General features: G+C 37.9%; 1 protein-coding gene across 1 annotated transcript; it reads left to right on the forward strand.

The window, feature by feature from the left end:
• The first annotated feature begins 209 nt into the window (after window positions 1–209).
• MS4A4A (membrane spanning 4-domains A4A) lies at window positions 210–27,778 on the forward strand. The gene is made up of 7 exons (XM_077114997.1): window positions 210–356; window positions 10,131–10,272; window positions 15,397–15,525; window positions 19,817–19,873; window positions 21,126–21,287; window positions 24,243–24,344; window positions 26,155–27,778. The coding sequence occupies exons 2-7, from the start codon at window positions 10,147–10,149 to the stop codon at window positions 26,224–26,226; spliced, it is 648 nt and encodes a 215-aa protein (XP_076971112.1). The 5' UTR covers window positions 210–356; window positions 10,131–10,146; the 3' UTR covers window positions 26,227–27,778.
• Window positions 27,779–27,877: the final 99 nt, after the last annotated feature.

The following is a 27,877-nucleotide window of genomic DNA, read 5'->3' on the forward strand; positions in this document are numbered from 1 at the left end:
GCTCAGCCACTGATGTCCGCTTACATCAGTCAGGGGTAATTACTATTGTTTTCATGTGAGAGATTGTAGGAGGCATCCACTACTTGTTCAGCAAATTTCACAATAGATAGCTACACCCATATTAGGGATGCAAAATCAGTTTGCACTTCCGACAGAAAAAAGGAACTACTTATGCTTCTCAGAAATTCTCTTTGGATTTTAGAAAACTGCTAGGAGAGGAAGGCAGCTTCAAAGCTCAGCACAGTGTGGAGTGGGGGAAGGTGACCATATCTGGACAGAAGAGCTGTGAGGCATTTGCCCAGAGCCTCCTGTAGCATTCATCAGGCACATAGCAGACACTGCAGGCTTGAAGCAAGGTATGTTTAAGGACTTGCCTTTCTAGGTTTTAGGTTGATGGCTTTTCCCAGCAGTTGGTTCTGGGGTTCTAAGATCCTTGAGTGTTGAATGAGAAAGGATGAGTCCACTTCTGAAGGCACAAGCTGGTATTCTGGGTTGGGGCACTTTGAGTGAACCTTTAAAGGTACTTTTGGGGGTGCTTTGGGAATGATCTTTGCTGCAGAAGATGGGGATAAAGGAGGGCTCTGAAAGGCTAAAGCTGGATGCTGAGAAGTTTCACTTTTTCTCTAAATCTCCAGACTATTTGGAAAGCTAAAAGCGATTTTATAAACTGTTGACTCATTATATCATGTACTTTTGATATCTCTTATTTCATGATCTTTATTTTCTGCCTCAGGCATACTATTTATATAATTCAGCATTTAAGAAAAAATCTGCCACATGCAGAAATTGGGGATGTGGTATTGGGCAAAAGTAGGGTCCCCAGTTTTATGCATTTAGACTGGCCTCCAAGAAAAGACTGTGACCTAATCTAGTTCTCCAGTTGTCTTTGGCACCATCCACTAGAAATCCAAGCCATAAACTAAAGCTTCTCTTGAGCAAGACAACTAATTAAAGAGACTGTGTGACTTCTTAATATCTTGGATCAGAAAGAAACTTGGAGGTAGTTGTGCCCAACCCGTTCCTTCCTCAGATGAGGTACATGAAACCCAGAGAAGAGAAATGACTTGCCCAATATCACATGTCAGTAAAAGAAATGAGTAGAACCCAGGCTTCCTGATTTCTTGTCCATACCTTTCCTGTGCCACAAGCCATTGTTTCTCCATCACCATCCACATCCTCCAACGAAGCATCTAGGTTCAGGCCTCCTTTTCATGTCTTATGTTTGCAAAGGAGAGGCTGGCCCTTTGAACAACCCTCCTGTTCATACTTTGGCAATTGTGACCACGAAGGGATGATGATATAAAAATAAAGAAACAAAAGACTGTTGGTTGTGTGAATCTACAAAGAGACTGGAGCCATTAGAAGAAGGAGGAGAGATTTTCTAGTTTCTTCACTTCTGTCCATATGTTTAAAAAAATGGCACTCTAGCTGTTGGCAACCCAATGTTTATTGACAATGTGGTAAGACTGAAGTTTAGACTCTTCTACAACCTGGAAAAAAATGTCTCCCAATACAATATTCTCTACTGCTTTGGTTTCCTTGGCCTTTTAACATAGAGAAGTGGTGCTCTGGGGCATAAGCACAAATCTTTGTCCACGGAGAACTTAGCTGCTGTAGGTCATTATATACAGATTTCTGGAGAGTAAGGTGTGGTAGTTAGGTTCAGGTGTCAACTTGGCCAGGTGAAGGTGTCTAGTTCTGTTGCTGTGGACATGAGCCAATGGCTTGTGACCCTCACCTGTTGCTGATTACATCTGCAGTCATCTAGGAGGCGTGCCTGCTGCAACGAATGATGTTTGATTTAACTGGTTGGACGCTCAAATGAGAGAGCTCAATGTAGCACAGCCCATGCAGCTCAGCATACCCCATCTCAGCACTTGCAGCTCAGCCCAGGCCTTTGGAGATGCAGAAAGAAATCACCCCGGGGAAAGTTGTTGGAACCCAGAGGCCTGGAGAGAAGGCCAGCAGAGATCACCCTGTGCCTTCCCATGTAAGAAAGAACCTCAGTTGAAAGTTAGCTGCCTTTCCTCTGAAGAACTATGCATTTTTAAATAAATAAATCCCCTTTTATTAAAAGCCAATCCATCTCTGGTATGTTGCTTTCGGGCAGCTTTGGTAGACTAGAACATGAGGGTAGGAGGCAGTTCTATGAAGTCAGGGCCTGCAATCCTTGGAAAGAGAGCAGCAAACATGAGAACCTGACTTGTGTCACCATAGAAATACAGCAAGACTGCAAAGGTCACTTGAAAGCATTATTTTTCTAAAATATCTTTCCCCTGAAAAAGTTTGCAGTCTTAAAGGAAAGGCATTAAATGTACAGGAAGAACCACCACAGTGTTTAATAAGATGGGACCCACATTTCCTATATCCTTGGTCTGAAGGAATGTCTAAGAGATCACTTTGGAGGCCACTTTGCATTAGAGATGAATACCCTGAAGTGAAAATTCAACTGGATTGGAAGAAGTACTGTGGTTACCTTTACCACAATGTTGGCTCTATGGTGTAAGAAGAAAATACAGATTTCATAAACTGTCCCCGAGATTGAGTAAGCCATGTAGAGGGAGTGGGGGAGCTAAGGAGTTGTGTGAGGGAGGCAGAGGCTATGCAATACTATTGATCTTTGAGAAGACCATTTGCCAGGAAGGGTTTTTTGTTGCAAGGTGATTCTGGGAGGGTTGTGGGGCATTCCTGCCAATGGGCTCAGCAAGTGCAAAAATCCCCACTATAGGATAGAGATTGCTGATTTGGAAGAACTGAAATAAATCAAAGAGATGTGAGGCTTTGAAAATTAAAAAAAAAAAAAACATGAGTTTCAAGGTTAGGATGGGGTAATAGATGTGGGCTGAGGTAGCAGAGTTTCTCTCATCAACCACCTGAGGCATTTTAACTTTATACTACAGGCAGTGGAATGCCATTGAAAGATTTGTAAGGAAGTGCCACGATTGTCTTTGCAGTGTAAAATGATTGCTCTGGCTACAAAGTGGGGAATAAGCTGGACATACAGGGCCATTAGTGGAAACAGAATATAAGGATTCTGTTTGGCAATGCTCCCACCCAAATAGGGTGGTGGCTTGGTCTGGAGATGTGAAGGGAGTGTCCAGAATTGAAGGACAGTTGTGAGAAACATCAGAAGAAGATGACTGAGTTAATGACAGATACTTTCATTTAGAGAGGACCCCTGTAACTCACTTATGGTTCTCATGACCTTTAGCTCTAGCTACTCTATATTGGAGACAACTTGGAGGAATCGAAGATAATCTCCTTTACATACTTATTGTATGTAAATATGGCTCTTTAAAAGAGAAAACTTGAAAAAGACTGGTATTTTCTCTATAAGTGGTTGAATGTTCTAATGTTTGAGTTACTCTTCTCCCAGCCCACCCCCACCACTGGGACAAGTTGCTCAATAAAGATAAAATTATGGGATGTATTATAATGACTTAAAATTCAGTTGAGCTGGGGCAGTTCTCCCAGATAAAGCTGGATTGGAGGTGGTGGATTAAATTAAAGGCAAAAATGAAGGTCTCCGATTTTATTCTATGTCTTCCCTACAGATCTAGATTTTTCACGATACTCAACTGTACAGAGCAATCCGAATATATCTTCTCTGTGGCATATAATATGTTATTTATGTCACAACCTTGTTGGCATGAGAACAGAGACTGCAAGGGAAAAGGGCGTCTCAGCCTCCTTTTACATAGACTTGTATCTAGATTATTCAATGAGAGCTGAAAGCAGAGGACACATCTAAGTCTTCCAAGAGAAACAGAGAAACTGCAAAAGAGAGGAGTACTCAAGCATTGACCCCAAGGTGCCATGAATAGCACACTCTGACCCATAATATATGAGCCCCTCTCTTCTCCCTCTCTCCTTCCCCCAAGACAGAAGCAGGTCAGGTTGGGAGGATGCCAGGAATAAATGTTCTCTTTAACCTGCCCCTAAGTGACTTGAAGTGTTAGGGGAAGTCTAAGTTTTATATGTCAATCCAGAAAATGGGTATATAACAGTAGTAACAACACTAGTGGCAGTCAATATGAATTTAACATGCATTATGTGACATGCATTGTTAAAAATGTTCTACATGTTTATCTCATTAAATTCTCACAACAGGTAGAATGTGCTATTATTAGCCATGTTATTGAGTCACAGAAACACAGGCAACAAGGAGATCAAGCAATTTGAGAAAAGAGCACTGAACTTCCATTTAAATCCAGGTGATATATTTCCAGAATGCTTTTGCTTAAGACGATCCACTATACAGTTGGATAAATGAAAAAAGGTATTTTGCTTGTATATTTATCTTGTATTCAGGGAGTTTTCTGAATATTATTTATTCTAAGGTTTTTTCAGTTGTGGTGCTTTGGATTCCCTAAATATAGATATATATTTTTATATATTAGATCTTCACCAAACAGTGGGTATATTTTTACCATGTAATTTAAAAAAAATAGCTTTATTGAAATATAATTTAAACATCATACATTTTGCCTTTTACAAGACACAATTCAGTGCTTTTAAGTATGTTCAAAGAATTGTTCAACCATCACCACTATTCAACTTTAGAACATTTTCATCACCCTCCAAAAGAAATTCATGAGCAGTCATTCTCCATTTCTCTTCCGCCTTAGCCCCTGGCAACTCCAAATCTTTTTGACCCTATAGTATTGCTTATTCTGGACATTTCACATAAATGGAATTGTATAATAGGTTGCCTGTTATGGCAGGCAACTTTTACTTAGCATAATGTTTTCGAGATTCATCTATGTTGTAGCCTGTTTCAGAACTTCATTCTTTTTCATGGCCTAATAATATTCCACTCAAATACTACATTTTGTTTATCCATTCATCCACTGGTGGATACCTGGGAGATTTCCAGTTCTTGGCTACTGCATATTGTACTGCTCTGGGTATTCATATGTAAGTCTTTCTGTAGAAACATGTTTTAATTTCTCTTCAGTGTATAACTAGGAGTAGAATTGCTGGATCATGTGGTAAGTCTGTCTTTAACCCCTTAAGGAGCTGTCAAATTGTCTTCCAAAATGGGTGTCCTAATTTAAAATCCCAACAGCAATGTTGGAGGGTTCCAATTTCTGTAGATTCTAATCAACACATGTTATTGTTCATATTTATTTTTATTTTTATCATGTTAGTGGGTGTGAATAGTTTTGATTTGCATTTCCCCAAGGACAAATTACGTTGAACATCTTTTCATGTACTTATTGGCCATTTGTACATTTCCTTGATGAAATACCTATTCAGATTATCTGCCTATTTTCTCCAGTTCTGTGGGTTGTCTTTTACATTCTTGATGGTATCCTTTGAAGGAGGAAAGTGTTTAGCTTTCAGTCGATGAAACTGGATATATCTTTTTTTTTTTTTTTTGGTTACTTAGCCTTTTGGAATCACATTTAAGAGACCATTGCCCATACCAACAACATGAAAAATTTATTCCTGCATTTTCTTCTGTTTTATGAGGTTTTGGACTTTACATTTAGGTCTGTGATTCATTTTGAATTAGTTTTACTTTACATTACTTTTACATTTTTTCTCTGCCTTTTTTTTTTTAACTTTTTTATTGTGTAGTATAACATATATACAAAGCAAAGAAATAAAAAAGCAATAGTTTTCAAAGCACTCTTCAACAAGTAGTTACAGGACAAATCCCAGAGTTTGTCATGGCCTATCAAATGATCCTCTAATATTTTTCCTTCTAGCTGCTCTATAATACAGGAGGCTAGAGGACTTAAATATTTTTTTATCATCATAATTGACATTTTTCCTTCTTTTTTTGTGAAATGCAACATGTATGCAAAAAAGCTATAAATTTCAAAGCACAGCAACACAATTAGTTGTAGAACACAGAGTTTGACATGGGTTATAATTCCACAATTTTAGGTTTTTACTTGTAGCTATTCTAAAATACTGGAGACTAAAAGAGATATCAATTTAATGATTCAGCATTCATATTCATTCGTTAAATCCTATCTTCTATGTATAACTCTACCATCACCTTTGATCTTTTCATTCCTCTCTTTTGGGGTGTTTGGGCTATGGCAATTCTACATTTTTCATATTGGAAGGGCCTGTCATTAGTATGGAGTAGGGAGATGGAACTATCTGATATTCTGGGGAGGCTGGGCTAGGTTTCAGGATTTATCTCTTCCAGGGACCTGGTAGGTTGTAGGTTTCTGGAAAGTTGCTCTAGTGCATGGAACCCTTGTGGAATCTTATATATTGCCCTAGGTGTTCTTTAGGCTTGGCAGAATGGCCCTGGTTGGGGGTTGACAGGTTATGATAGGTAGCAAGTTTTATCTGAAGCTTGCATAAGAGCAACCTCTAGAGTAGCCTCTCAACTCTATTTGGACCCTCTCTGCCCTGATACTTTATTAGTTACACTTCTTTTCCCCCTTTTGGCCAGGATGGAATTGTTGATCTCATGGTGCCAGGGCCAGATTAATCCCTGGGAGTCATCTCCCACATCGCCAGGGAGACTTTCACCTCTGGATGTTATGTCCCACAAATGGGGAGGGCCATGATTTCACTTGCAGAGTTGGGCTTTGAGAGAGTGAGGCCACATCTGAGCAACAAAAGAGGTCCCCCAGAAGTAACTCTTAGGCATGTCTATTGGTAGTCTAAACTTCTCTGCTATATACATGAGCTTCACAAGAGTAAGCCTCAGGATCAAGGGCATGGCCTATTGATTTGGGTGTCCCTAATGTTTGATACAGTATCAGGGGATTCCCTGATGATAAAGTTTAATAGTGCCATATTCTTTCTCCCATCCCTCAATGGAAAATTTATTCCTATGTTTTCTTCTGTTTTATAAGGTTTTAGATTTTACATCTAGGTCTATGATTCATTTTGAATTAATTTTTGCATTTGGTATGAGGACAGATCCAACTTCATTCTTTGCATGTGGATATCCAGTTGTCCCAGAACCATTTGTTGAAGACTGTTCTTTTCCGTTTAATTCTATTTGGCACCTTGTTGACAATCAATTGACCATACATGGAAGAGTTCATTTCTGGACTCTGAATCCTTTAATATGTTTATATACGTCTATTCCTATCCCAGCAACATACTATCTTGTCTAATTACCTTTGTAATAAGTTTTGAAATAAAAAACTGTAAGTCCTCCAATTTTGTTGTTCTTTTTCTACATTATTTGGACGCTTTTGGGTGTCTTAGCATTTCTGTATGATTTTAGTATGAACTTGAAAATGTGTGGGAAGAGGAAGCTGGGATTTTGATAGGATTATTGTGAATCTGTAGATCAAATTATGGAGTATAATTGCCATCTTAACAACATCAAGTCTTTCATTCCATAAATGTGGAATGTTTTGCCATTAATTTAGATCTTCTATTATTTCTTTCAGTGATATTTTGTGGTTTTCAGGGCACAAGTCTTGCACTTCTTTTGTTGAATTTATTTCCAAATAGTTTATTCTGTGTGATGCCATTTTAAATGGAACCATTTTTCTTAATTTCCTGTTCTGGTTATTCATTCCTCATGTAATTCCTGAAAATACCTCTATTTCACCCGTGATCTGAATGCACAGTTTCACAGTAATAAAAAGTTCTAGGTTTATAGTTATTTTCTCTCAGCCCTTTAAAAGATACTTTTCTGCTGTCTCCTGGCTCCCATTGATGTCATCAGTGTAACTGCCATTCCTTTACATATAATCTGTCTTTTTTTTACTATTAAGATCATCTTTATATTTTGCAATTTTATGCATTCACTATAATGTATTTGAATATAGTTTTTAAAAAATATTCTATTCAATATATTTCCTGTTTCTGTGTGTTTTATGTATTTCAGCAGTTCGGGAAAATATGTAGTTATCTTTTCAAATCTTGCCAATAAGACCTACTTTTTTTTATCTTTCTCTTTCTATGACTCTAATTATACACATTTAAAACTTCTAATTCTTTCCTTCTAAATTTTCAACCTCTCTTCCAATATCACTATTTTCTTGTCACTCTAAGTGACATTCTAGATAATTTTTTAGATTTTTCATCTATGTTCACTAATATTCTTTTCAGCTGCTCCTTGATATTTAACACATTGATCCAGTTTTTTATCTCAACATTATTTTCTAACATATTTTTAGTTTTTTAGAAGTTATTTTGCAATTTGGTATGCTATTTTTTACATATTGCTTTTGCCTTTTCATTTTTATGACTCCATTTTTATGTCTTTGAATATTTTCATCCATATGAAATACTTCATCAGTATTTGATGATTCTAATATCTGAAGCATTTGGTGCCTCTCATAACTTTTTTTTTTAATTTTGTGCAATTGGTGATCTTTGATTGTGTTGATAAATTTACTTAATCCTAATCTGTGAAACTTCTTGGAAATTTATGTAGAGGATACTTGCTTCTATCTTTGTACATTTGAATATAAATCACTCAGGGACAGATTGCTTGCCACATATCAGTACAGCTACAGCTATCAACTGATGCATTCCATTTCCCAGGATAATAAACAGTAATTTTTGTTTAACACCCTAAGACACCATTTATCTTTGATAAATTGCACTCTTAAGTCTGTGGCTATGATATTCCGTTTCTTTGATACTTTTTAACATTTCCTCCCAAATTTATCCTCATTTAATTTTCACTTTTTTTTGACAGTCATTTCATTTAATTTGAAGAGATTTTCAGTCGTTTCCTAGTTTCATAGCACAATGGAGTTATAATTCTCTTTCTTCATATTGTTTCTTGAAATTTTCTAGAAGAGAAAAAGAAACATTCACTTCTTGCTTGTCTCATGTTTAAGTCCTGATCTTACCCATTTCAATCTCATTCACATTACTTATTTTTTTATTGAATTATTCATTTCTTTCTTACTTTTTTAAATTTCACTTTGCTTATAACTATGATTTGCCATTTAGTACAGTTCATTTTATAGTTTTGCAGAATTTTGACTTTACATGTTATTAAAAGTATAACACGTTAAAATAATTTTATTAAATTAAATTAATTTAAATATTAGTTTTTACATTTATGTTTTTTTTGCCTCTATCACTGAAGTTGCCCCCTCTTTCTTCTGCTGATAGAATTTCCTACTAATGATGTATTTCCCCTGGTTTACTGAAGATAAATATATACAAGATATCCTTTACAGAGATATCTGAATTTTTTCCCAAACTATAGCAGATTTTTACTACTATACTCTTGCCTATTGTGCTACCAATAAAAGAGCACACAGCTACAAATTTGGGACTCCATGAAGTATAAATGGTATCAAAATCAATTGTGCTTTGCACTGTCTTAGCAAGTTTCACTGCTCAAAATGTGTGGGAGCGAACCATGTGATATTTGAATATGCAATCATGTAAAAAAAAGTTATGTGGCTTAAATCTATCTCTATATAACCTGATTGGATTTGTTATGCTGAGCTGAGAAAGAGATGTGAGAGTATAAATAACAATTTTATGTATATTTGCTATGCATAGGCAAGTGAGGATTTAAACCCTTTACAGTCACAATATTGTGCTATCAATTAATAGGACAAGAGATTTAAATTCTTGCTACCAGAGATATGATGTAGAACCATAAATTCTATCCCTGAAGTCCAGAATTTACAGGGCAAATTCAGATTATGTTAATCTTATTTCGTAAAGATGAACCTGGCAGAGGTTTCCAGCTCTGAAAATGCAGGGACTATAAATTACCATACAATAAGTTGGAATTCAGAGGATCTTGTGTCGTTTATTTTTATAAAAGTTATCCTTCAAAGGGAAAAATGACTGTAATCAAGGGAATATGCAATAAAAGGGATACAGATCAAATCTGAGTACAGATTTGGGATATGAAATCGAAGACCTCACTTGAGGGAATATTCATCACAATTCTGTTTGCATTTTCTTCTCTTCAAGAGTTTCTAGAATCTCGATGTCATGTGGCATTTCTCCCCAACCCCACTCCCATCTCCTTAAAAGTGATGTTTGTTTCTATGGCCCTGGTGTATGTGTTTCTTGTGAAGATGTCCTTATAGCACATTCCCTGCTATAATATGGGAAGGGAATGGTAAGGAAGAATCTGCCTTGAGGTGCCCCTCTCGTCATTTCCAGGATCTCATACTAAATTGTATTTCTTATTGTGGCCTCTTTTCTCCTACCAGGACATCCTTGAAGGCAATGGAACAGACCACACAAGAAGCTGGTCCTGGGATGCCCCAGCTGGGGCAGCTGGCTGCTGTAAAGCCATTACTATGGAAAGGGAAGTCAGAGAAGTTCTTGAAAGCAGATCCCAAGATTCTTGGGGTACGTCAGGTGTGGATCGGAGTGAAGACTAATGATAAGGCAAACTTATAGTTAATCAGACCTAATGCCACTTACTCTGTTCCACCAGCAAATAGTACATCATTACACGTTAACCAGTCCTGGGGATATCAGCATTTGATGTTTATGCTAATCACGTAAAAGTGGTACAGTATGCTATTAGATCATGCTTCTAATTTAATTGCATTTAAAATATAGTGACTTCATATCTATCCAAGGGTTGTGGGTCATCCATGACAGCTATCTTTAACTTCAGCATAAAAAAGTAGCAAAGAAAAGTCCGTGTTGGGCTAGCTGGTTAACCTTTTAGAGAACTTCCTGATACCTGATGGCTTTCTATTGTTCCTATCTCTTCCTGGGACATCTTCTTAGACAGTTCTATACTTCAGAGAATGAAAACTCTTCTGTCCTTTCTGTATATCTCCGCTTCGCAGTCTCAGGTGAGTTTGCCTAAAAGGAATGGCAGGTGTAAAGAAAGAAAGGTTGATCAGTAGATATAAAGATTTATATGTAGCTCAAGCTTCAACTCCTGGGAAAAAGTCATTGTGGATACTTTGAAACCACTTTAATATCATGGGGTAATTGTACTGAAACTCCCCTATATTTTACCCCTGGCTTCACAATCCTGTTCTCAGACCCAGACCCTAGGGAAATGTCATATTTGCTCTTTTCTCTTTCTTCCAAATATGTACTCGCCTTCCTTCAGGTCACTTGTCCTTTCTGGAAGAATTGCTTCCTAACTCCTTGTATTAGTTAGGGTTCTCTGGAGAAACAGAATCAACAGAGAACACTGGCAAATATAAAATTTATAGAAGTGTCTCACGTGACCGCGGGAATGCAGAGTCCAAAATCCGCAGGGCAGGCTGTGAAGCCGACGATTCCGATGGAGGGTCTGGGCCAGCTCCACAGGAGAGGCTCGCCAGCCAAAACAGGAAGAGCCTGTCTCTTCTGAATCCTCCTTAAAAGGCTTCCGGTGATTAGATTAAGCATCACTCATTGCAGAAGACACTCCCCTTTGGCTGATTACAAATGGAATCAGCTGTGGATGCAGCTGATGTGCTCATGATCTAATTCTATGAAACGTCCTCATTGCAACAGACAGGCCAGTACTTGCCCAACCAGACAAACAGGTACCACCACTTGGCCAAGTTGACACATGAACCTGACCACGACACTCCTGGTTCTCCCTTGTCTGAGCATATGACAAAGTACAACAACAGCTGTGGAAGGGGTCGCTTCATGGGCATCAGTAAAGCAGCTCTGGCTGAGTCCTGGCACAAACTTGATGTTACTCGGAAGCACTGGAGCAAAGAAAGATATCACAAGAGATGATTCTAGTAAATTACTATCGCCACAGGTTTTTTCCTTTTAAATTTTCTTAGGAAAGCAGTCTCTAATATACTGATGGATGCTTTTTTATTGAGGTCAAATTCGCATGACATGAAATGCACCATTTTAAAGTGTACAATTCAATAATTTTTGGTACATTCACAGTTTTACCACCTCCACCTCTGTTTAGCTCCAGAACATTTTCATCATCCCAAAGAGAAACCCTGTACCCCTGAAGCAGCCACTTCCTGTTCTCTCATCCTTCAACCCCTGGCGACCACTAATCTGCTTCCAGTCTGTATGGATTTACCTACTCTGGACCTTTCATACAAATGAAACATACAATGTGGGACCCATTGTGTCTGGCTTCTTTCACTCAGCAAAGTGTTTTTGAGGTTCGTCTGCGTTGAAGCAAGGAATAAAAATGCATTCCTTTTAATGGCTGAATGATAGTCCCCGGGGGGACGGACCACATTTTGCTTTTGATCAACTACGGTGGCCGTTTTAGGTTGTCCCCACCTTTTGGAAATTGTGTATTGTGGGGCTGTGAACACACATATGCAGGTATTTGTGTGGGCGCCTGCTTCTTCATAGGTTTACAGTTCTTCTAACATTTTTTATTGTGAAATATAACATATGTACAGAAAAAAAGAAAGGAAAAGCAATAATTTTCAAAGTACATTTTTTTTATTAATTAACGGAAAAAAAAAAGAAATTAACCCAACATTTAGAAATCATACCATTCTACATATGCAATCAGTAATTCTTAACATCATCACATAGATGCATGATCATCGTTTCTTAGTACATTGGCATCGGTTTAGAGGAACTAGCAACACAACAGAAAAGATATAGAATGTTAATATAGAGAAAAGAAATAAAAGTAATAATAATAGTAAAAACAAAACAAAACAAAAAAAAACCCTATAGCTCAGATGCAGCTTCATTCAGTGTTTTAACATTATTACTTTACACTTAGGTATTATTGTGCTGTCCATTTTTGAGTTTTTGTATCTAGTCCTGTTGCACAGTCTGTATCCCTTCAGCTCCAATTACCCATTATCTTACCCTGTTTCTAACTCCTGCTGGACTCTGTTACCAATGACATATTCCAAGTTTATTCTCGAATGTCGGTTCACATCAGTGGGACCATACAGTATTTGTCCTTTAGTTTTTGGCTGGACTCACTCAGCATAATGTTCTCTAGGTCCATCCATGTTATTAAATGCTTCATAAGTTTATCTTGTCTTAAAGCTGCATGATATTCCATCGTATGTGAAGTAGTTACAGATTTCAGAGTTTGTTAGGTTACCATTTCACTATATCAGATTTTTTGTTCTAGCTGCTCCCAAACACTGGAAGCTAAAGGAAATATCAATATTCAGGAGTCATATTCATTTGTTACATCCTATTTTCCATGTTATAACTCCTCCCTCTCCTTTGATCTTCTCCAAATCTGTAGAGATGTTTGGGGAATACCCATTCTAACTTCTTCAAATGTTTATTAGTTACAAAATTATATTTTGACTACTGCATTTCCTAAATAACTTTCGTAGATAGTTTGATTGAACGCCATAAGTACTTGGAATCTCAGGTAGGACATGAGATTTTGCTGGTTTGTCCAGAGTGATGCCCCAATGAATCCCAGAGTGATTCGATCAGTGAGTGGAAAAGTATCTGCAAAGTCCCCTTCGGGGAGTTGTAGAAAAACAAACAAACAAAAAAAACTTTTTCATGTTGAGAAAAGGCTTCAACAATAAAGAATAGGAGGATGTAATGAGTTGATAATCTTGGAGAGGCTGGTCCTACTGAGTTTCAGAATTTATCTGGCCAAGGAACCCTCTGGAGGTTATAGGTTTCAAGAAAGTAAATTTAGTGCATGAAACTTTTACAGACTTTTAGTTAGAGCCCTAGGTGTTCTTAAGAGTTAACAGGAATGATTTTGGTTGGGGTTTGGCAAAGCAAGGAAATTAGCAATATCTAGCTGAAGCTTGCATAAGATTAGCCTCCAGAATAGCCTCTCAACTCCATTTGACTCTCTTAGCCATTAATACCTTATTTTGTTACACTTCTTTTCCCCTTTTGGTCAAGAAAGTGCTATAGGTCTCCCAGTTCCAAGGCCAGACTCATCTCTGGGAGTCATGTCCCACGTTGTCAGGGAGATTTTCACCCCTGGATGTCATATCCCATGTAGTGGGGAGGGTCCTGATTTTCCTTGCAGAGTTGGGCTTAGAGAGAGAGAGGCCACATCTGAACAACAAACAAACTTTCCTGGAAACAACTCTTAGGCCTCATTATAGGTAGTCTTAACTTTTCCACTACAAAAATAAGCTTCATAAGGGCAAGCCTCAAAATCAAGGGCTTGGCCTATTTTCTTGGGAGTCCCTGACGTTTGAGAGGTTTGTAGGGGGTTCCCAGATAGGGAAGTTTAATAGTTTCATATTGTTTTCTTTGGTCACTAAGGGGATTCTCCCAATTCTTTTTAATTATCGGCCCATTATAGTCTAAGAGGGATGCAGATATAGCTAAATGTGAGAAGACCATCTTCCCGTTCTGGGGTCCATGTGTTTGGGTTGTTTAAATGAACCATCCAGACATGTTGATTTAGACTGTGTGTTACAGAAAATCTAATTTCCTGACACAAAAAATCTCTCTGCCTTTGCTCTCATATAGCAGGTGAGATTCTAGAGTACATACGCTATCATCTTTTACCCTGTATTCTGATTACCTTAGTCTCAGCCAGATGGGCTTCATTTTTATCCCTAATTGTATCGCTAATTGAAGCTTGATCTCTTTTTCAGTTACTTTAATTATCATTATATGGGTTAATGCTGACTTTCAGAGCAGCCAAACTCCAGCGCTGAGTCTTAGGTGTCACAGAGGTACTCAAAATTTCAGAGAAATACCAGTTTATACACGTGTAGCTCAGTGTCTCCGAGTCCAGAAAAATACTTACAACTTCGAACTTAATGTGGCTACTATAAGAGCTTACAATCTATGCTCTAATTTTTTAATAACTATTTTCTGAAAGAAATCAGAGCATAATTATTCACTTGTTTCTGGCTTGCTCTGCAAAACACATTGTCCCTGAGGTTAATTTTGCCTTTTGGTTTCTCAGTCATTGTACCCTTTGGCCCCTCCATCCTTTGGGCATCAAGTATAATGTCCAAAATAAACAGATCATGTCTTCCAGTGACCTCACTTGGTTGTACCATCAGCAGCACTGTCAATCTTAGCCAAAGCCAATTTTCATTGGTTCAGCGAGACAACTGGTAAACACAGCCTCTCCAAATATCAAATCAAAGCTTCCCCTCATTTCTTGCCCCTCCTCCCAATTATTTATCCCTGGTATTACTTTGGTACTGTTGACGTCTTCCTGTTAACTATAAGCCATAGTATGCTATTTTAGTTTTCCTCCTACACCTCTCTATGATTGACTCTTTGTATAAGATCAAACCTTTGAAGTAGTTCATGCGAGATCTTATTTGTAATTGTAGAGTTCATCGGTAGGATACAAGCCATAGTTTTTTGTGTTTGTTTTGTTTTGTGTGCATGGGCAGGCACTGGGAAATGCACCCAGGTCTCCGGCATGGCAGGCAAGAACTCTGCCTCATAGTTTTTATATGGAACAAAAATGACGAGAGACTATCAAGACAGGCATCTGTTTATTTCAGAAGATTGAGAAGGGGGCAGGGTAACTTGGTGGTTGGACATAGGGTGGCTTGGGCACCATTTCTGTGCAAGTGGATCAGCTTTTAATTTTGTCTTCATTTCTAGATTGTTCAGCTCCTGATTGCCCTGATGATGATCAGTTTCGGAATAATCGTGATTACCGTCACCTTTCCATATTATCAGTACAAATCCTTTTCAGTGTACACGGGATACACATTGTGGGGCTCAGTGATGGTGAGTAGAGCAATTGTCCTTTTCAATAATTGGAGTAAACATAGCATAGTTAATAGTTGAGTTTTGGAATCATATCCCAATTCTACCTTATTGTTCTATAACCTTGAGCAATATATCTAACCACTATTGACTCAATTTTCTCATATTAAAAGTGGACTTAATAACATGAAAGTCATAGGAAACTAGGCAGATTAAATATTTCATATATATTGGGTTAGGATATTTTACAGCAGCACATAACCAAAGATCTTGCCCAGTATGGCTTAAACACTAAATGCATGAATTATTTTATAATAATAAGCCCAGTGCAAGACCTTTTCAGAATTGATTAAGTTATTGGTGCAAGTTCATATCAAGGACCCTGGTCAGACCTTAGCAAACTCCTTGAAACATTGTGTTGCTCCATAAATATTTTATATGCATATTCCCGAATCAACTACAGGCAATGAGAATGAACCTGCTATTGTTGGCGTGGACTAATCAAATTTCCCCCTACTGGGAGTCTTACCCTGTCTTGTAGCTCATGGGACACTAAGCAAAGAGTGTTTTGTTAGTAAGGAAGAAGAAAGAAAGTGGCTGGTATGCAGGTAATTTATTGTGTCTGGCCTATCACAAAGGGTTAGCTGAGTTAATGGAACCTCTGTTTGATGAATTTTGTCTCCTAACTTTAATAACAATAACTACCATTAAAATTAAAGATTAAAATTAAAATTTAAGGTAATGTAAACATAACCCAAAAGGTAAACAAAACAAAAACTGTTCTCTACAAATCGATAGCACAGATGAGAATGAAATATCACGTTTCATCTACTGACAAGAAAGAAATACATTTATGAACAAGATTTATGTTGGAATCAGTGAACCAATTCAATTGTTCTGAAGTTTCATTTTTCTTTTTTTACCTCTACAAAGTTGAGAATGAGATAGTTTAGTGTTTAGGAGTTGGCTTTACTCTCCCCCTTGCCAATATCTGCAGATGTGCAAAGTTTAGAATAGAGCAAATGCCTGTCCTACTTCTGAGGAGTTGCATAATACTTTATATATCTCATACTACTAATGTGGATAGTAGTTTCTTAGTAAAATCTACTATGATCTGGGCAGTCTGTTAAGTGCTTTCTATCACAGTTCCATCTCAAACAATTGCCACCACCTTCTGAGGGAGGATCTATCATTATCTTTGTTTTATGGAGGAAGAAATTGGCACTTTGGTGAAGTAACTTTCCAAGGTCACCCACCTATTTTATAAAAGAATCAGGGCTCAAACTAAGGCCAATCTAGTTCCAGAATTGCATCTGTCTAACCAACCATCTAGTTTTCTGCTTCCATTATCATTTCCTTTTCAAGTCCACTTTGGAAACCAGCTTATTTGGTTTGTGCCTTCTTATACATGTTCTGTGGATTACCAAGGATTGCCCAAGCTTGGTTTCTAAACTAAAGTATCACTCAGACCATACTGTGTATCCCACTAAATAAGCACTTTGCTTAATTGGTGAAACATTTGTACTGCTACCTTCAATTATTCCTTCAACCTTATTTTCAAACCTCACCTGTGAAGTACTCAGCAACAGGAAAAATTCCAAGACTAAGAAGAAATAAAAAAAGTTCTCTTTATTTTGGTCCTCTGTATTCTCCAGGAGAATTAAATGTCCTTTGCCAGAATCCCACCAAATTGTCCTCACATAAATCTATTTATTCAAGTTTTCTTTTGTGTACTTTAAAGGGTTCATTCATATATATCTTTTGCATTCCTCATTAAGTTTTTCCTCAGAGATACAGTATACATTTTTGGCTATGATAAAAGAGGTCCTTTTTATTTAATCCTTTCTTCAAATGCACACAGATAGTTATAATATGTATAGAAATTTCTGTATATAATGCTGTTCTTATCTGCCTTCACTGAATGTTTTTATTAATTATTTATTTTAGTTGATATTATTGAATGTTTCAAATATAATTCATAATCATAACATCAACTTAAAAAGTTGTTTTGAATTTTTTCCTGTATAATTTTTATTGCTTAATATACTAATGAACAGCTTTGCATAACAGTGGACATCCTTGTCTTGATTTTGTCTCCAAGGAGATGTTTTCAGTTGTTCCCCATTAAACATTATGAAGATTTTTGGGCTGAGGCAGATGTTCTGTCCTACTATGGGAATCCAACTCTTCATATTTTATTAATAAGTCAATAACAATATTGAATTGTGTTAAATATCTTGCCAACATGTATAGTATTTAGCATGTGATTTTTCTCCTTAAATCTATGGATTTTATAAATTATAAAATTTTAATATTAAGAGTCTTGAAAACTTGTTCATAATTAATTTAATTTATTATGCTGCAGATTTTCTCTGCTATTTTTTTCCAGAGGTGATTTGGTTTATATTAATCATCTCTATGTCTTGTTATTAGAAATTTGATGAGGGAATTTATCAATCTCTTTCACTGGATCAGTCTTTAATTTTTGTATTAAAATTTGATTTTTTAAAAATTAAAAAAAATCAAAGTTCTAAAGCAAATCCGGAAACTCAAAGGGGCAAATAGTCTAAAGCATGGAATCCAATCGACTTGATTCAAGCCATTTTAGCCAAAAGGAAGATAATTATCCAATTGTTAGAGTCCAATGAACTGGTATATTCTAATAATCAACTCATAGGGAATTTGAAAACATTTCTTTGCTTGTCTTTTATTTGCAAGTTTAATAGAAATTTTAAAAGAGATTAGCTTTTCATTTCCTTTTTTCGGTTGTTCAATTTGATACCATGATAGGTTGTTTGAGTTTCCTAGGCAGTGAACCAAACACCATGAAATAAATCAACCAGATCTTGATGTGATTTTTTTCCTTCAATGTGTTCTTCTCTGTCCTTTTTAGTCCAGGCCAGCAGTGGTTCCATTCATACACATTGTACAACAAATTTGTTGGGTTTGCATGTAGTTCACAGGGGTCCACACTACCTCTATTCCTGACTTGCGTGGAAATTGCTGACTGCATCCGCGGTCACTTAAAACCACACAGGTAGCACTGTTCTCTGAGGCCTCACTTTTCAGAAGTTCAGAATTTTCCAAACGACCAATTTCTGGTTTCTGTGTGCTCAGGGGCTCAGTTCTTGGCTTATCCATTTCCTCTCACATTTTCCTATGAGGGGCAAGAAGAAACCAGGACACACTTTCCACATTTAGTTTAGAAATCTCAGCTAACTATTCCCCTCATTACTTTAAAGTTCTGCCTTCCATCCAATTCCAGAACTCAATTTTCCCAAGTTCTCTGCCATTTTTAAACAAGGATCGCCTTTCTCCAGTTTGCAATAACACATTCATCATTTCTGTCTAAGACCTCATTGAAAATAGCTTTAGCATCCATTTTTCTACCAAGAGTCTCTTCAAAGCATTCTAGGCCTTTTCTAGCAAGCACCTCACAATTGTTTCAGCCTCTACCCATTACCCAATTCCAAAGCTGTTTCCACACTTTTGGTATTTGCAGTAACAGCACCCCACTCTCCTGATACGAAAGTCTGTTCTACTTTTCTAGGGTGCTTAAACAAATACCATGAAATGGGTCAACTTAAACAAATGATAATTTATTAGTTTATGGCTATGAGGCTAAAAGAAATTTCCAGCCAAGGTATCATCAAGACAATGCTTTCTCCTTGAAGACTCTGGTGTTCTAGAACTGGTTACTGGTGATTCTTTGTACTTAGCTTGTCACATTGCAATGTGCATGGTAGCCTCTCTTGGCCCATCTTTGTTCTCTTCCAAGTTTCGTTGATTTCGTCTTATTTTCTGTCTCTCTTTCTCTGTTTCTGTCAGGATTTCATTCCACTTATAAAGGACTTCAGTAAAAGGATTAAGATACTTCATGATTGGGCTGGGCCCCCCCTTAACTGAAGTAGCCTCATCAAAAGGTCCCACTTATAATGGCTTCACGTCCACAAGGATGGATTAAATTTAAGAACATGCTTTTCTTGGGTAATTACAGCTTCAAACCAACACATAAGCATTAGTTCAGATTAGGAATTTGGGAGATTTCTTTATATTTTGATACTATGGACTTGATAGTGTTCAAGTCCCCTAGAAAAGTAGAACAGATTTTCGTACCAGGAAAGGCTTGATAAATTCTCCCATGAATCCATCTGTTATAATTTCTCTGTTATTTCTGGGGGAGTAGGATAGTTATTTACAAACATTTGTGTTTCTTCTAAGATAACGGATCTGTTGTACACGTCTATCTATATTTAAATTATAATTTCAAATATTTGTTTAAAATTTTACCTTCATTTTCCCTCGTTTCTAGTTCATTATTTCAGGGTCCTTATCTGTTGCAGCAGGAATTCGAACTACTAAAGGTCTGGTGAGTGATATTTCTTTTTTCTTCTTTTTTGTACCAAAAGAGGAAAGATTAATCTAATATGTAATCATTCTGCCTGGGTAGAAAACAGATTTTTGTTTGTGTGCTTTTAAAAAAATCAATAGATATTAAGAATTTTAGTGGGTTGGACTGATCATTAAAAAGTTATTGATTAACCAGTTAGCCCATGACAGAATTACTGACAAGTGGCTGAATATTTTGACAAAGTAGTTGCTAAGAGACTCTTTATAGAGATATAGAGAATTCCTTAGAAGAAATGTCTAGTGGAATCAATATGAAATCCCTCTCTGCTGCCTAGGATCCAGCACATGACAATAGTAACTGATTGCTTAATTGTGTACAACTGTATCCATAAAGGATCTTGATTAAGTGTGTAATCAAAGGTAGTTCACAATAAGGCAGAAGAAGCAAATCTGCATCTTTCATACCAATCACAAAGTCAATAAAAGACCAAAGCCCAGATTTCATCAAAATTCTTTTCCTCCTTAAAGATCATATTTGAGTTTTCTTTGCTCAAAAGACAAACATCAAACTGTGGCACGTGTTCCTTCTAAACCTGGCCTCAGCCTGCGTCCCTAAGCATGTCCCTAGCTATACTCATTAAAATGTACCGAGTGGGCAGTGCAATGGTGGCTCAGTAGCAGAATTCTCACCTGCGATGCCAGAGACCTGGGTTTGATTCCTGGAGCCTGTCCATAGCAAAAAAAAAAGAAAAGAAAGTACCGAGTGCTAAGGCTATGCTAGCCCTCTTACTCTTTCCTGAACAATTGAGTTCTTATAAAAGGACTCCATACCTTCACCCAAGAGGAGAGAATGTGTGAAAAGGAGTAACCAGCAGAAGGAGATAATCCTCGAAAAGCATAAGGCATGAGACGTAAACAGCATTTAGAGTATGAACAGGCAATCTGATGCAGGATGTGGTATGAGATGGGTAGTCACGTCTGTCCAGCTGAAGTGTCAGTGCCATTGTGAGCCCTGCTAAGGGGATTGGAGCTCAACTCATGTATCGGGCAGAATCATCGAAGGGATTTGGGAATCACAGACTAGTATTTGCATATTGGCAAGAGATTAGAGCTGAATGACTGTAAGGCAAGAGATGTCAGAAGACTATTGCATTAATAAAGAAAGAAAGAAGACGGACTCTGATAGGGAAGAACCAGTGGTCCGAAGTGATTGATGAAGGCATATATGATGATGCTATTAGATTGTTTAAATGGTTTTCATCCCTTTGTAGGTCCAGAGTAGCCTTGGCATGAATGTCACCAGTTCTGTCATTGCGGCACTAGGGATCATATTCCATTCAGTCAGCTTGTTTGATCATGCACACCGTTATTATTACTGTTCCCATAATGATGATATATCAAAAAATTGTTACCTGGCCCAATCCATTTTTCTGGTGAGTGCCTTCTTTTTTCATGGGGTACTGTGGTAGAAACATGTCATGGGAGTCCTGGCTTTCATGATAGCTATGATCAGCATTCCTTAATTGCTGGATCACTCTGGGAACTTGGAAATAAATAGAATAGGGTAATCTTTTATTTAAGAGGCAAGTCTTCACCCCACATTGCTCCTTGTTCTTCCTCTATATGTGATCAGGCAGTGTGGGAAGAAAGCTCCTATATTTGGAATACCCACTACCTATGACTGTGCTGAACCCTTTGCATAATTTTTCTTGTTTAATTCACAACATCCATTAGGATTAGCATATACTTTTATCCCTTCTAAAAATGGAGCCCAGATGTCCCTATATGTCCCTAAGACCTCCTGATGGAGCCTGATGAGCCCATCTGCTTCCCTAATGAAGTAAAATTGTTTTGAACATTATCTTACAAGGGATGGTCAACCCAGTATCTCCTCTGACATCCCTGGATATTCTTGCAAGGCTAATCACTTCTGGCCTCAACATCCTGCTCCTGGCAAGTTCTCAATTTCCATTCTATATTTTACTTCTTTTCTGTACCACTTTCGCCCATCTAGATACTATTCTAGAGACTTTAGTCTCCAAATTACCACTTCCCAATATTGTGTAGATAAAAAAACTTCCTGAAATTTTGAGCCATTGGGTAAGTGGGGTGAGAGGGAGCAATTGTAGCAAGCAAGGTCTGGTTTCATGCACATTTGCACAAGGCCCCATAATTACAAAGGCCCTGTGCTTGGCTTAGTACTTTGCTGCAATTCTCTTGAAATTCTTAATAAATTTTTTTCTAGCAAAGGTCCTTACCTTTTCATTTTGCATTGGGATCAAATTACATGGCTGGTCTTGCCTTCATTTCCATCAATTTCTCTTGGAGGCTGCCATGACGTCTTGTTAATTGTGTGAACATATTTTTGCCTTCTGTGCACTACAGGGCAACTATAGGGCTCCTTGGGATCTTAAGGATAAGGTCTCTTACTTCCTGGGCTCAAACATCTACTGTCAGATTTCTATGCCCATTCCTAGGAGACCATGTCTAGGAGACATGAGAAGGAGACCTTGCCTAAGCTCCATTACTCTTGGGAGGAAAAGACAGACATATTGGAAAGAAGTTATATCTTGACAATGGACCAAAAGGTTTACTTTTGAATATAATCATAAAAAGAAGTTAGAAAAGGGTGAGATCTTTGTAGAAAAGAGCATTTGGACAGTTTATATGAAATTGTCAATAATCAACCATACTTGACTTAGACAAATAGCAGCTTCCTGCGACTCAAACTAATAAAAATGTATTTTGCTGCTTTTTGTTGGAAATCGAGCCAAGCGTTTGTTTTAGTAAATAAAGTTTTATTGAAACAGCCACACTTGGGCTTTTATTAAAAAACTATAAAAATAGCCTAGGTCTTGATGAAATTATAATTAATTTCCAATAAATTACTAATAACCTTAATTCCTTTAAAAACTAAAAATTTCTTGTGGAAGGTTTTATTTTGTATTTCCCACAATATTGACATAGCACTTGTATTAGCCACACCCATTTTTTCCCCTTATTATATATGGCCTTTGTAATATAATGGCAGAATTGAGGAAATGCAACAGAGGTCTTATGGCCTGCAAAGCTTAAAATATTTGCTATCTGGTGCATTAGAGAAAAAGTTTGCCAATCCCCCGGTCCACCCCACTAGATGGTAACATCCTTGAGGATGGGGAAATTGTATCTGTCTGATTTATTGCTCTATTCGTTAGTGCCTACAACAAGGTCTGGAGCACAGAGGTAACTAAATAAATATGTGTTGGAGGGACAAATAAACAAATGAAGAAACAATGAATGTGAATATTCTCAAGACCTGCTTAAGTCTATATCACTTGCATTCTGAGTCTTTTTCCTGTGAGCTCTTCCAGAGCAGAGGGACTATCCCTTGTGCGTGGAGAGAAAAGGATTAAATTCTTAAACCAAAGAACGTGAGGTTTCAATTTGGAGTAATAGTATTAGGCATAAGAATATTGCTCAAGGTCCAGCCAATCTGACCAAATGTCTTGGCTGCAGCCTGGGTCCCTGAAGCGGGCTCACATGGTGTTCATTACTGCACTATTTCCCAATTGCTGTTATAACAAATTACTACAAATTTGGGGTGTAACACAATACAAAATTACAATTCTACCATTCTGTAGGGCAGACAGTCTTACATGCATTTCAGTGGCATAAAATCAAAGTACTGGGGAAGTTATGTTCCTACTGGAGGCTCTTGGGGGAAGCAGTTCCTTGCCTTTTCAAGATTCTAGAGGCTGCCTGCATTCCTTTCCTTATGGCCCCTTCCCCTATCTTCAAAGAAAACAGTACAGCATCTTCAAATCTACCTCTGACCCTGACTCTTCTGCCTCCTGCTTCCACTTATAAGGATGTTTATAATTAAATTGAACCCACCTGGATGATAGAGGATAATCTCCCCATGTAAAAATCAACTGATTAGTAACCTTTTCCCATCTGCAACTTAACTTCCCTTTGCCATGTAACCTAACACATTCATAGGTTCTGGGATTAAGATGTGGACCTTTTTGGAGATCTGTATTCTGCCTACAATTACTAAAATGTAAGATCATATTATATGACAGTATCAGTTATAGGGAATTTTTGGTGTTTGAAAGGATTCACATGACAATTCTCTTTATGATCCCCTTTTAAAGTGTTTTCACGTCCTATGGACACAATATTACTGGAAAGTAATGGATGGGAGTGGGGTGGGGATTTAATAGTGAGAAAACTGGAGGATACGTGATATTCAACAAGTCAAGAACTGGCCAAGGATGTGGCTGCAATAAGGAGCCGGTTTTTCTGGCCCCTGATCAGTGTTTTTTTCTCTTTTGAAACCTGTGACCCAAGTCTGGCATTCCCTCATCTCCTTTCCTTCCTTTCCTTTGTTACACATGTGGTCCTAGGGTATTGATAGCCTCGTGCTCATTTTAAGTGTGCTGGAATTCTGCATTGCTGTGTCCCTTGCTGTCTTTGGATGCAAAGTATCCTGCTGTGACCCTGGTGATGTAAGTATCGGGTTTCCCTTGTGTAAGTTTGCTTTTGCCATGGAAAATAAATCCCATTAACTTAGTGGTTTAAAACAATATACATTATTATTTCTCAGTTTCCATGGGTCAGGAGTCAACTCCTAAACTGCTTAGGTCTTATACTGCAATCAGGCTGTAGTCTCATTCGAGGCATATGATCCTCTTCTATGCCCATGGCAGAACGAATTTTCTTTCAGCTATAGGACTGCCTAATTCTTCTTTGAGCCCAGTAGGAGAGGAATGACTTACCTGATTAGGTCAGGCCCACCAAGAATCATGTCCCTTTTGATAAGAATCAACTTATTAGTAAATTAATCATGGGAATGATATCCCATAATATTCACAAGTCCCACGCACACACAGGGATAGTGGATCATACAAAGGCATGAGTTATTGAGGGTCATTTTAAAAGTCTGCCTACTACCATGGCTAAGGTAAAGCTGTTTCTACTCACTCATACTCCTTCAAAGAACCTCCCCTCTTGAGTTCAGAGCAAAGAGTTCTTGACACTTGAGAGGCCCCCCAAAAGTGCCAGGTTTATTCTACGTTCTATGATAGCCACCTTCCCTGGATTCCAGGGGAAATATCAGGGTTTCAACATTCTGTATCTATTTGTGCATATGTGCTCTTTCTTTGTCCTAAGCCCTGAAGCAGATCATCCTGGCTACTGAGCAGAAAGAATGTCACACAGAGAGAGGAGATTGGCAAATGGAAGGAGAGAAGAGATCAAAAGGCTCTAGGAAGAAGAGGGAAGGAATATTTTCCAAGGATTGAGGGTTCCAGGAAGAGGGAGTGGAGATAGAAAACCCAGGCAGCTGTTCATTCGTTCCAGTTACTCAGAAGTCCAGAGTCAAGCAAAATGCCCAGCCAAATAATAAAATAATAATGGTATGATGAGACTGTTTTTCTGGTGCTGATCTCTATTCAAGAGTACCTCTTTTCCTTCTCTGGGAGCTTTTGGGCTGCACCATATGCCCCAGTAACCCTACCAAAGAGAGATGGGCTAAAGCACCTTCCCTCTATTAGTGTATTTTTTACATTATAAGATCTTAGAAGTGAGTCTCAAAGAAATTCCCAATGATTTTGTAGTTCTTATATTCATTGTACGAGGCATCTGGGCTTGAGGGCAAACTCCTTAGTAACCTAATCGTAGCCATTTAGGCCTGGGCTCCAGTCTATCCCTAGAGTAGTTACAGACAGAGCTGGGGAATTTTGCTCTCATTAATCTCCTGCTTTGAATCCAGGAGATGAGCAGTGGCTTTGGGGCATGGACGCCTAAGTTTCTATCTCTTCCTGGTTCCTGCATCCCTAGTTTTCACATTGAATTTGTGGAAGAAGATCCCACATTTCCCTGATTTCCTGATGAATCATGCCATTCTGGGCCAGTGTAGTTTAAATAACATTTGAGATGTTGCCAGCCTTACGATTGGGATATATGGTTGTCAGCATCATGAGAGAGAAGCCTGGTTTGAATGATGAGTTCCATATTTATCTGAGCATATTGGTTCACCCAACTTGTTGGGCACTATCCAGCCAAATATAAGATTGATCCACTTGTTAGAGCAACAACCATTGCCATCTTATGCTAAGAGCCATTACTGAAAGTTTGTCATATATTTAGTCTGATCTACAGGATGCCTGAGAAAGGCAAGACTCAAGACTGGTCTTGAGACCATATTGAGAGAAGAAGGAGTAAGCTCTGATAATGGTGGCACTGTATGGGGAAGATGTGAGGGCAGGGAAGTAGAAATGTGGCAGACTTATCCTGTTGTTCTGATTGATTTCACAGGTTGTGTTCATCTTGCCGTCAAATTCTCACGTGGTGGAAACAGCACCTCCTTCAGATAAACTGGAGGCTTGATACCGCCAACACATAAAGGAAAAAAAATGTCTCAGAAGATCTATCTGACAGTAATGCAAGAGCCTCTCATGGGAAAGCACCAGAATTCAACTCAGATTTTAAGAAGTTGTATTTTATAGAAATTCAGAATCACATTTTCATTTTCCCCAAGAGCTCAATAACTCCTTTCACTGGCTTTTTATCCAAATAGAAGAAGATAAAGAAGTCATACATTGAATGTGTGAACAGCATTTGAAAGCTTTCCACCTAGCCTCAGGACTTTATGTAAAGGCAAGCAAGTTGGCAAATAATATCTGGCAGCAGAAGTGCAAAGCTATTGCTGAAGTGAGGACATCACTCATAGATATTTTCTAACGCAGTATATATATTTTCTCTTTTCATATTTGGAGTGAAACACTCAAGTAGTTATTTAATTACCCATTCTTTGTCCATGCATAATCTCCTTTGGAAAATGAGACTCCCTCTCTTTCTACCCCAACCTGCCCATCCCCTAAGCAATACCTAGAAAAAGCCAGTCAAGATATTGCATATTCCCAAAGTCCCCTTTGGGGAATGGTGAGAAAGGGGGAAAATTCAACCTCCCCAAGTTGAATTCTTGATATTCTCATAAGCAGTGTGAACAAACAAAGCTATACGCTGAGCCCTCAGTCTTGGGGTTTGTTCATATGAAACTTAACCCCGCAAAGGATAGGTCAAGCCTACTTAAAATTTGGCCTAAGAGTCACCCCCAAGAGAGCCTCTTTTGTTGCTCAGATGTGGCCCCTCTCTCCAGCCAACACAACAAGCAAACTCACCACCCTCCCCCTGTCTACATGGGATATGACTCCCAGGGGTGTGCACCTTCCTGGCAACATGGGACAGAAAACCTAGAATGAGCTGAGACTCAGCATCAAGGGATTGAGAAAACCTTCTCCACCAAAAGGGGGAAGAGTGAAATGAGACAAAATGTCAGTGGCTGAGAGATTCCAAACAGAGTCGAGAGATTATCCTGTAGGTTATTCTTATGCATTAAACAGATACCACCTTGTTAGTCAAGATGTAATGGAGAGGCTGGAGGGAAGTGCCTGAAAATGTAGACCTGTGTCCCAGTAGCCATGTTTCTTGAAAATGATTGTATAATGATAAAGCTTTCACAATGTGACTGTGTGATTGTGGAAACCTTGTATCTGATGCACCCTTTATCTACCTTGACAACAGACGAGTAGAACATACAGAATAAAAATAAATAATAGGGGGAACAAATGTTAAAATAAAAAAATAAAAAACAAACAAACAAACAAAAAAAGATACTCCATATTCCTATTGAGGATTGGGCAGTAATCTAGCCAGAGCCAATCTGATGAACTTCAAAACTATTGCCTTTAAGTTAATATAGTTGTTCTTTATGTCTTACTGGATATGAATGAAGATGGAGGTAGTCTGGTTTATTACTGGCCAATGTATCCATTAGCTAAAGTCAAATCAAGAAAGCAGAACAAGAAATGGAAATAAAATGTGTCCTTGAGTCCATGGTTCAAAAGCTGGATGAAACAATCCTAAAGCTTATTCTAATCCTGATTTTTAATAAATTCTTTTTATGATTTAAGTCATTTCAATTGAGTTCTTTTTTCACTGTAACACATTGTCTTTGCTATTTTTTCTTTTATAAGTT

The sequence above is a fragment of the Tamandua tetradactyla genome, chromosome 9 (genome assembly GCF_023851605.1).
Source record: "Tamandua tetradactyla isolate mTamTet1 chromosome 9, mTamTet1.pri, whole genome shotgun sequence".
In the NCBI taxonomy this organism is placed as follows: Eukaryota; Metazoa; Chordata; class Mammalia; order Pilosa; family Myrmecophagidae; genus Tamandua; species Tamandua tetradactyla.